Source organism: Pristis pectinata, chromosome 13, assembly GCF_009764475.1.
Source record: "Pristis pectinata isolate sPriPec2 chromosome 13, sPriPec2.1.pri, whole genome shotgun sequence".
Classification (NCBI taxonomy): domain Eukaryota; kingdom Metazoa; phylum Chordata; class Chondrichthyes; order Rhinopristiformes; family Pristidae; genus Pristis; species Pristis pectinata.
In genome coordinates this window covers 51,766,075-51,777,506 of record NC_067417.1, presented here as the reverse complement: position 1 = coordinate 51,777,506, position 11,432 = coordinate 51,766,075, and the positions used below count along the sequence as shown (strand labels likewise).

At 42.3% G+C, this 11,432-nt stretch overlaps 1 protein-coding gene across 1 annotated transcript; it reads right to left on the bottom strand.

The window, feature by feature from the left end:
- Positions 1–5,474: 5,474 nt before the first annotated feature.
- LOC127577411 (natural cytotoxicity triggering receptor 3 ligand 1-like) lies at positions 5,475–10,445 on the bottom strand. Its single transcript, XM_052028607.1, has 5 exons — positions 10,316–10,445; positions 9,867–10,178; positions 8,561–8,869; positions 7,419–7,532; positions 5,475–6,640 (listed from the first exon to the last, which is right to left on the bottom strand). Exons 1-5 carry the CDS (start codon positions 10,359–10,361, stop codon positions 6,621–6,623), a joined length of 801 nt encoding a protein of 266 aa, XP_051884567.1. The 5' UTR covers positions 10,362–10,445; the 3' UTR covers positions 5,475–6,620.
- Positions 10,446–11,432: the final 987 nt, after the last annotated feature.

The window sequence follows — 11,432 nt, the reverse complement described above, 5'->3', positions numbered from 1 at the left end:
AACAAGTGGACGGTAGGTTACCGGCGTATCTGGGAATATAGAGTTGAGATTTTAAGCACAACAACAACAATCTTATTAAGTGGAGGAGCAGACTCGAGGAGCCGACTGATCTACACCTGCATCAATGTGGGTTAAGCTCAATATATTGAAACTGAGGGAAATTATTATGGTTGTCATGTGGCCCTGAAATTTGAACCGTTCATTGACAATCAAAAACCATTCAACATAAAAAATGGTAGAAACAGAAAGTAAGACACTATCTACATTTCTCTGTAATTGTTATTGTAACCCAATGATAGGAGCCAACATTACCAAAATTCACATTTGGGTTGTCCAATGAATGGTTATAAATATAACAGCACTCGGTTCATTTCACAATTGTTCATCAACATTTCATTAGTTATTGGAAGTGCTTTTGCAGTTTCAGGTACTGTTTCATGGAACAAAGTTACAATAAATGCTGTGCAATGTCTAATATTTTCCTACAGCAAGTATCCTTGCTTGGAATGAATATGAATACCACTCTGATGTCTCGAAGGGGATTCCATGTAGTTTGTTTCACTTTGCTCACTTGAGGACAAAGTGTGGTAAAGGCTTAACATTAGGAGAGAGTAAAAACTGGAAATGATGTGTTGTGGATGGACTGGAACTTACCTTTGTGGCCCAATCTATAGCTTGGAGGGTTGAGAACCTTTATCCCAGTTCTTACAGAGTATTGGCAAGTTCATTGCCCAGATCAACGTTTAGGTTGTCCAATGAATGACATCTGGTAGAAATGTTGAAGCCTCAGAATTTGTAAGGTATCAATACGTGAAAAAAAATCTACAGATATTGGAAATGTGCCACAGCATTTTTGACCTGCCTGTGATCCCCGTTTCATTCTCCATCTACCCATGGTCCTCGGTTCAGCCATCGCCTACCGGCCCCTGTCTCCCACTCCCCCTCCACTCTTTATACTGTTTGTCTTCCTTCTCCAGTCTCCTGATGCAGGTTCTGGACCCGAAGCATCGACAGTACCTTACCCCTCACAGATGCTGCAGTACCCGCTGAGCTCCTCTAGCGGTTTGATCTTACTCCTGTTTCTTTTTGTTACAGGTTCTGCCAAATCTACAAATTATTTCCAGAATTTTATATATTAATATGCAATCATCAAATCAATGCTTGTCTAGTTTGTAAAACAAAAGAATATTCTGCACCCCCAATTTTCTGCTGGCCTACCTGCCATTACTGGCTGTTGAATGATACCAGAAATGTATAGTATCCAGGCATAGAACCATGCATTACAGAAAGAGGTCCTCTGGCTCACTGAGTCCACGTCGACCATCACGAGAAGAAAGTTACCACAACATAGACAAACATATTGTATCCTGGATCCTTCTCAGATGGTCGAGTTTGGAGTGATTTGGCTAACCCTGACATTCTCAATGAAAAAAAGATCCGCGAGCTGGACAACAGTATGTTTCTAAGCAGGAGCAGACCACAGGAAATCCACGTCCACCTCTGGCTGAACCTGGCTTTTAACCACCAGTCTCTGGGACACTTTACTGAAGTTACTTCATTGTAAGAACCAGTTTCCCAGAATAAATCCAGTCAGCAGGCCACATATTCCGATGTGCTTCTGGGTAATTAAATTCTGTGTAGGATTATAGCGCGGGAAATGATTGACTGTTTTGATTTTCTCTTAAAATGTTATAATAAATATATGCATGGGGCCAGTTTCCACTTGAGAATGCGCGGTATATAAGTCTCTCAATGGTCACTAAAATTCTAAACGTCAATTTAGAAGAGAGCTCTTTGTTTTGAGAGCGGGAAGGTGTCCGCATTGACTGGCAAAGCGAGCACTGAAGGCGTAAACAACGGACGAATTACCAATGGACGCAAGGTAAACAAGAGGAAGAAGAGAATAGTGGACAATTCTGACTGAGTTAGGTGAGAAAGTTTGCAAGGAGCTTCCAGCAGACCGTAAACGTTGTTTGGGACAGACCGAACCAACTATAACGAAATTTAAATTCCAATTTTGTTATAATTATCACACCGTTTGAATCCTAGTTATTAGTTATTTATGAATATGTCCAATAATAATTGTATAGCAGATTAAAACAATTAAAATGTCGGTAAAGTTGTTGAGAGTTTTGTCTAATAATATACGGAGTGGATCATCCGACGATAATGTTGGGATTTCGGTTCGTTACTCAACAATGTCCTGGCTTCCAGCACTGGACTCGGTCTCGGTCGATTCTGAGGCCTTTCAGCTGCCGCCTGTGCTGCTCTAAAGGGGCAGCGCGACCTCCCGCAGCCCTTCTGCCCCTCGGTTTGAGCACCGTCCCTAGCAGGCTCCGGCGCATGCACGATGGTGATCTTTGCGCTGCGCTCCCAGCGGAAGATTGCGCCCAAGGCCACGCCGGGACACGCAGCGTAGTTCACGGACAGGCGGCCAACAGCTTTCCGGCAACTGCAAATCTCTCAGTGTAATAAACATACTTCCAAAATAAGCATTATGTATTCTGTTTGGTAAAACACATAGGGATATCATTTTACTGAAAGCGAAATGCGTCACCCCCTCCTGTGTCTGGTGGCCAAATTCACTGATTTATTCCGGGAGTAACGGCAGTCATAACGATGCCGCCAACGATGAATTAATGCTGGGAGAGTCTGTTCGAGTCTGTGTCATTTCGAGTCATGCAGTGACCGAGCAGATGCAGTTTCTTCCATAGCTACCGTCGGATCTATTGAGTCCTTCCAGCATTCTCTGTTTTCATTAACGAGTCAGATACCGGGCACCAACAGCCGCTTTGTTTGCTCGGCAGTGTAACTGGCCGCAATCAGAAACACCGGCTGCATTTCGGCTCTCCTATGAACATGTCTGAACCATGCCTCTGTTCTTCAGAAATGTAGAAAGGGGAACTGGTTAAGTATCTGAAGGGAAAGCATTTGGAGAGTTGTTTGGAAAAGGCGAAGGGATAGGTTGGGTTAGATCAATCTTATACAGAGAGGGGACGAATTTAATGTGTCGGATCGGGTTTATGCTTTTAGATTACCGTGCGTTGACCTAGGGAACATTTTTCCTACTGCACCAGTAGGTGGCGATGATATACCACATATATCGCATGCTCACCACCTTTTCAAATATGTTTCGACAGGAGTACGCATTGCTCCACAGAACTAAAATGAAACAGCTTTCAGTATTATCGTGTCATAAACATAGCGGAAGCATTCACTTCACAAGAGCTTTCTGAAAGAAAAGGAAAGACATTCAGCAACACTGAAAGATCTTGTGGTTAGATCATTTGTCAGTAGCGAAAGATGACCTTTCACATTCAAGTCAGCTCCCATGAACACATACTGATTTCTTGAGCAGTGAACTTTCCATTTTTTTCAATGTCGGTCGCTTTAAACACGAGTTCAAATGAACCCCTAACGTCCAGCAGCCGTGATGGGGCCTAGTTAGCAGAGCAGCCAATCATATTAAAGTGTGCTTAACAAAAGCTTACCAAGGGAAGAAATAGTTAACTATTCAGGCAGTTGAGTGCAAACGGAAGTTTTGCAGTAGACGTGCGAGTAAAATGGAAATTGCAATACTGGCCCATATTTCCACACGTTACTGTCAACATTTCCTTAACTCTTTGCCAGGAAGGCTGGTTCTCCCACGTAAATGTGGAAGCGCCAACTTTTCTGAGATGCCTGATGTTGATTTATTTTTAACTTCCAGCTCTGAATTCTTCATGGAGTTCAAGGTTGCAGCTTCTTTGTTTCAGTGATAGGCATGGCATGTACGGACGTGTGACGATAAAAGTAGAATGAACCTGTCATTAGTACTGTCTGTAACTAGAAGAAATAATTTCAAAATGCCCCATGAAAAGTTCACTACAATGTTCCTAACCAATGTTCCCAACCAATCTCTGTTTATTTTCCAGAATGCGGATGGTCATTAATATGTTGTGCGCGTCTTTTTCACAACTTCCTGTGCAATATGTTCCTTCAAACAAAAATACAATGAATGTCACGGGTTGTACGAAGGTGAAAATATGTGAACCGAGGAAGAATCAACTGGATAGTGGACGTAATTGGAGAACGGGTCAGAGCACAGCAGTGGGGTTCCTTCTGCTCCCACCAGTGGCTGACAATATCGAGATTTATTTGCCCGGGTATTCTCTCCGTTGTCGACCGAAGCTGTTGTGAACATACTTGGCGAGAATACTTCAATCCGATCATTATGTGAATTTACAGTCTAATCTTTCTTTCATGATCACACTCCAGAAAAATTGCGCATCCAATTTGTTTCCTTCATTCGCATGTTTGCATTTTCCATACCTTTATATGTGATTAAAATTATCCTATACAGAGTTTTATTAATAACATAAGACATCACGACGAATATCTACATTCCAAGAATGAGCGAGGGTTTCAGCAGAAGCAGTCGATGGAGCGAAACAGGCCATTTAGTGTTTCATTTACATCAGTGTTAATGGGCGACAATATTCCCCTCTCAATCAAGTTACATCTGCTAACCAATCCTCATTTCCAACTATATTTATTCATGGAAGAACCAAATACCCCCTGCTTTCTGCTCCAGCCAAATTGTGCTGCTTTCACCATTGCTGCGAACAATGAACTTCCTAAAACATTTATTGACCGTTCTTTTAGCTTTGCCATCGTTCCTGGAATAATTTCCGATAGTAGCCAACTTCTACATGTATACATTAACGGATCATTAAACAGGTAAAAAATAAAACCTCCACTGGAACTCATCTTACTGTCGCCATAGTCTAGTTAACAGACTTACCCGCATTTGTATATTTTTAACTAAATCTTATGTGTACGTTTTTCAACGGTTCTGCGTTCATTTTTAACAACATTGCTCCCAGGACAGTTACGGCTCAAGCAAAGCTTTAAGTTCAAACGATATTGTTTGTTACTTTATCATTGCATTCCAAAAAATGTTTGCTACCTTCAGGGCCTTTAGAATATAAACTTCAAATGATTGGTGTCAAAAGGAGTCAGTGGATCACCTATTTTCTGTGTTATTTTATGATTCCACAATATATAATTAAATTAATGATTATTAAGGTCGATTGTACTAACTACTTGATTTAGTTGCAGATTTCCCAAATAATATTGCGCTGCATCCATACATTCAGGACACCCTTTCAGTACTGGACAGACCTTTCCTAACATCTTGCAATATTGATATCAAAGGTAAACGCATACACTCTGACACATACATATCCACACACCCATGCACACAGAAATACACACAGACACAAAGACGCATACATCGCTCACGTACATACACACCTAAAGACACGAAACAGACTGAAACACAAGCGCGCGCACACGCACCCACTCAAAGATTAATAAACAGCGAAATACTCCGCAATTGGAAGAGAATTTCTGTTTTAATTTGAAGTTGATTGACTTATCATATGGACATTTTCACTAAAATAAGTGTAATACGGCTGGCATGGTTCAGTGTAACGTTGTCTCCAGCGTTATGGAATCTCTCAGAAGGTTGTAAGGTTAGTTTTGAGACTGGAGGCCCGTGACTAGTGGTGTTCCCGAAGGGTCGGTGCTGGGCCCATTGCTATTTGTCATCTATATCAATGATTTGGATGAGAATGAACGAGGCATGTTTAGTAAGTTTGGAAATTACACTAAAATAGGTGGTGTCATTGACAGCGAACATGGTTATCTGGAATTACAGAGGGATCTTGATCAGTTGAGTAAGTGGGCCTTGGAATGACAAGTGGGGTTTAATTAAGATGTGGGCGGTGTTGCATTGTGGAAGACAAATGAGGGTAGAACATTCACACAGAACGGTAGCACCCTGTGATAATGTTGTAGAACAGAGGAACCAAGGAGTACAAGTAGATGGTTTCCTGAAAGTGGTGTCGTAGGTAGACAGGGTAGCTAAGGAAGCTTTTGGCACACAGTTGTACAAGACGTTGGTGAGGCCACATTTGGAATATTGTGTTCAGCTTTGGTCACAGTTCTATAGGAAAGATGCCACTCCGCTGGGAAGAGCGCAGAGGAGATTTACGAGGGTTTTGCTGGGATTCGAGGGGGTGAGTCATGGAGACTGGTTGATCAGGTTAGGACTTTTTCACTGGAACTCAGTTTAATGAGGGGTAATATTATAGAGGCGTGTACAGCTATGAGGGGCATAGATAGGGTGAATTCGCACAGTATTTTTCCCCAGGATTGGGAAATTAAGAAATAGGGGGCATAGGTTTGCAAGAGATTTAATGGAGCTTGAAGAGAACCTTTTTCACCCAGAGGGTGGTTAGTATATGGAATGAGCTGTCAGACGAAGTGATTGAGGCAGGAACGTGAACAATACTTCAAAGGAACTTGGACAGGTACATGGATAGGAAGAGTTTGGAGGAATATGGACCAAAAGCAGGCAGGTAGGACTAGCTTAGATGGGAATTTTGGTCAGCATGGGTCATTTGGGCCGAATGGTCTGTTTCTGTGCTCTATGGCTCTATGGCTCCATGACTCTCCTCTCTGAGATATTACTCGAAATTCATTCTCTTTCGTCTCAATTTGATCTCTTTCGGCCCTTGTCTTTGTTTTCGTTCCAGCATTTTGATAAAGCCTGCGCCGTTCACGGCGGTGAGTATTCAAGATTTTCTTTCATGGTCTGCAAAATCAATATGCGTTGCAGTTAGCTCACAACCTTGTACAGTCATCACAGCGGTTCACAATACATTCAATCGAAGGGATTATTCCATTCTCGATTCAGGGACTGATCACTTTGTTCTCCTTCGGTGTTTTGCAAATGACTTCAGCAGTTTATAAGGACATTAAGGAAATTTAAATACAAGAACGTGGGAAGGGAAATGCTTTGCTCGCTTTTTTTTTGCAAAACCATCGAAACACAATTAGAGCAATACTAGAGCAATTCGGCGCTATTCTATTGATACCAGGAGTACTGCGATCTCTGTTGGTCTCACAGCATCATAGAATCGCGTTCTGCCTGCTGAATCCGTGCTAAAGCTATCTGAAGTGATATATTTTGTAACAGTTCGTTCCGTTTCTTTTCCCCTTGACCTGTATTTCGTTCAGATACCAATCTAACTTATTTTGAAGCATGAATGCATCTTATTTCAGTATCCTGTCAGCAGACCATTGCTATGTGAAAGGTTTTTCCCCAGTTCTCCTCCGGCTCTTTACACATGGTCTTAAATCCGCGTTCTCGCATTCCCGACCCGGTTCCTCATTAATCAGTTAATTTAAATTCGAGTAATTTTAACAGGTTACGTAGTTCAATTGTTGAACTGGTCAAAAGTGTTTAACAGGTAGTAACAATTCCATTCTTATAACCATAAACGATCTGATTTTGCCTTCTTTGCACAATAACCCTTTTTCCATTTAGCTTACAAATGAACCCAAAAGAAATTGCACTGCAGCTTACTTACCTTTACAGTTACTGACTTGGCAATTTCTCAGACTGAAAACCACGACGACAATACATATCAGTGCACTCAATGTACATCCAGAAACCAAGAGGAAAAAGGACGTGTTTTCTTTGTCTGCGAGAATGATCATCAACATTAATCAGCTTTGGAATTATCTCCATTTATGTCGCACGCAGCTTATTCAGCTAATGTAGTTAGCCTAATTTTGCATTGCCAGTGTCTCCACAGCAGAGTCAGGGATTGAGACTGTTTTCATCTGTCGTTTACAATATTACACTTATGTATTTTTTTACTGATTTTAAACGTTTTTTGCAACTGCATAAATCGTGCCGATTATGATTAAAATATTTTCTTTGAATTTTCTTTGATGCAACGGGTTTGAAGTTTCCGTTTTGAAGACCCAAAAAATAAACAGCCAGGTTTTTGAGATCTCTCCGCGAGCGATGCAACATATTTAAGAACGGACCGAGATTCGCAGTGTTTTAAGATCGGAAGGTATTTCAAAGAGGGAAGACATAAATTCTAAGGACTTGCCTCTCTCTTTTATCAGACAAGTAAATCACAGAGTAGGCCAGCATGGAAACAGGACTTTCGGGCCACCGAGTCCGTGCCAACCATTTACACAAATCTCATTTTATCCTCTCCACGTTCTCATCAAATCCCCAATCTCCGGTCAAAATAAAAACCTTCACACTAGGAGACATTTCAGAGAAATTAACTGACCAACTAGCACATCTTTGGAGTGTGATGTGAGACGCCGAAGTTCTCGGAGCAAACCCACGTGGTCACAGACAGAAGGTGCAAATTCCGCTCAGGAGTTCAGGATTAATTTGGGCACACAAGTGGGTATCACTGGTCACTGTAACTGGGAGCAGCAATTTCAGAAGCTGCGCACTGAGTTGCAATAAATCATGAAAACCAGTGCAACTCGATTCATTTTAACTTTTACAGTGGACTGCACATTTATCATTGTTTGTGAGGCAATCACCTTTTTGGCAAATACGCAGATAGCAACCACCTTAAGGGAACATTCTGTAAAATCCATTGTATGTCCAGTTCGATGGGAAATGAGAGCAAATGAAGTGGTTTATAACTGTCAGTGACTGCCGTCAACAGCAAACGAAACATAATCAGCATCTTACCCGAATTAGAACTGGCATCAAAGTAAACAGCCAGGGCTGGACTCTGCAGTGTGAGGTGGGACACCACACAGGTATATACAGCGCCACTCCCAGCTGGCTGCAATGTTTCCAGTCTGCTGGAAGCTTGATACGTTCCGTCCGAGTTCAGCTCTTTACTAATGCTGATCCCATTCACAATGTTGTTGTCATTTTTATACCAAGTGAAGGTGAGAGACTCCGGGTAAAACTCCGCCGTTTGACACACCAGGCTGAGGTTGGATGAATTGGTCCCTGACGCTTTGGAGAGAATGCTGACCGGTTCCGGGGAAGCTGTGGGACGAGGTAAAGACACAAACTGATTGTCTAGCCTCAGACGTTAGTCTTGTTCAGGATTCAGTCTCTCCATTTGACGGATAAATAAATGCCGACACATCCACTATCAGAATGGTAACTGCTGGGTACACATTTTTCAGTTAACAACAAGATAAAATTCCCCTATAATTTGGAGGAGCTCAGTGTAACATTAGTGATGCGCGCCAATTCAACTCGACAACTTCTCGGGTTTATTCCACACCAAGAATAATATTTGAACACCTACTCGTTTGCTTTATGTTCTCCACAAACTTAGTTGTCCCAAGCTCCATAACAAAAGAAGCCTTTCTATATCTATTCCCTCAGTTCGATGTAACATTTGGAAAACTTTGGTTATGATCTAATCTCTGAGCTCCAAAGATCGTAACCGTAGTTTCATTGATTTCTCCTCGTGATATAGCCCTAGGAATCCAGACATTTTTTCCGGAAGATTTGCCTGTCGTTTCCTCCAATATATTGCATCAACTGCTCACAGTCCTCTAGATTTAGTCTACCCAGGGATTTGTACGGCTGAATCGTCATTCTAATTCCCGTGCCCTCGAGAGAAATAGGCCACCCTCCTCTCCCTTTTTGGACTACGATAATTTTTCAGATTATCACCGCGTTTATCGCTACCAAGCACTAAGCTTTGGCCTTAAGATTTCTCCGATGAATCCTGAAACTTATAAATGTATGTCCATACCAAATTAAACTTGATAATGGTCGTCCGATCGTCATCCATTCATTCAGTGGACAAATAACCAGTATACAACACACAGACACACGTCCACACCCGCGCTCGCGTAAAGAAACACATACATATGATTTTGGATTTTGCGACACTACCCCTTATTTCTATGGTGTCAGTAATAAATGGAGATGAACTGCCATTTACGAATAAAAAGTTGGCCTGGTCCTTTGACTTTATTGCAGAGCAGTCCTTGACCAGCAGAATCCCAGAACCCCGTCCTCTCACCGTGTACCACAAGGTTCGACCCCGTTCCGTTCACAATCGCATTTTCTGCGTGAACCACTCCACAGTAATACACCCCGGAGTCGGCGACACGTACATCCAGGATCTGGAAGAAACTCTTTCCGTTTTCTAAAGGACTAAATTGTTTCCTGCTGTAAGAACCTGGTTGTAATACGTCTTGATCGCCAAGTTTCCACCAAATTACTTTCAGACTTGATTTATTCGGAATTTCACTGGTCTCACATTGGAAGGTAATGTCTGCTCCCGCCATCACCCCGCTGGTTTCGGGGAGCTGGGACACCGTCATTGGAGCCACTGTTCAAGAGTTAAAAAAAATGTAGCGGTAAAATCTAATTTGGTATAAGACATATTTTGATCTTAAATGGATAGGAACATGAACAGTTGGCAAAGAATGACAAGAAAACAAAATGCTGAATTATTATGCAGAATACCTTCATTAATAATCCGCAGGACGCACAGATACAGATAGGTAAGCATTGCAGAAAGGAGTCAGATCTTTCCTGGAATTAGATCTGGAAATATCAGGTCTTGTTCGTGATGCGACGTGCCCTAGTGTGTGACCCAGTTGCTTCAGTTAAACTAGCTTAAGAGGTGACCTCCAAAGACAAATTGATTTCATTGTTTCCAACTGCCTTATCTTGACAGGAAATGTCAATTCAAGTAAAACAAACGCTCATTGGGCGCTTATAGTGTGATGTGTGTCGATGACTCACTGTTAAATCAATTAAATCAGCGAGTTCATCATGTTGATGGCACACTTTGATTAGACTGAAGCAGAAAATATTCTGCGGAAGGAAGAGAGGGGACAAAGTAGAGGGAGGGTGGGGCTCGGTGGTGGGCGGTTGGTGCATTTATCGCAAGTGAAGGAGTAAAGGATAAGGAATGACCTGCTTCGAGATGAAGTTGGCTTAAACCATTGGGGTCCCGACCTGCAGTACTTTTCCTCTGGCTATGAATTTTGAATGGGCATGTAGATTTCCAGTTAGAGAGAGCATCAGAATCTCTGTGTCGTAGTTTTTTTTAGTGCGGAATTTTCAAATTAACCCGCCCTTGGTCACCATTTTCTGGGTTTCTGCATTTCTGAGTGTTGTTCACTCAAAGCGTGGGGTAGTTCGGCTATCGACTCTTGAACCTTGTACTTGCTAAAGCAAAGTGTCCCCGTCAGTTTTCGATGGCGAAGGGTCTCAGTGGGGCGCTGCTGAAGAAGTCTGCATATCCTTGCCACGCGACAGCTGCAGGTGTACTCGTCTGTTTGAAACCATGGGAATTACAATGGAGAAGCCGCGAACACACGTCCGAACAAATATCCAAATGATCAAAAGATTTGTCGAGATGAGGGAGGGCACCTGGAACTCACCATCAAAAGCCTCGTAAATACTTCCACTAGATCTAGATGGTGTGGCTACCGGTGCTGGGCATCTTACGGTTAATGAGTCAGTTCCTGACAACCCAAAGACTCTGTACCTCCTACAAAGCCCAAGTCGGCAGGGTGTTGGAGTACTCTCCACTTCCCTGAGTGGGTGCACCTCAAACTGCACGTCGGAAACT

Coding starts and splice junctions, on each gene's coding strand:
- LOC127577411 (XM_052028607.1), bottom strand. CDS start 10,361: ATGCTTACCTATCTGTATCTGTGCGTCCTGCGGATTATTAATGAAG. Junction 7,533..8,560: donor TGATGCCAGTTCTAATTCGG/GTAAGATGCTGA, acceptor TCATTCTCGCAG/ACAAAGAAAACACGTCCTTT. Junction 6,641..7,418: donor CCAAGTCAGTAACTGTAAAG/GTAAGTAAGCTG, acceptor TTGATTTTGCAG/ACCATGAAAGAAAATCTTGA.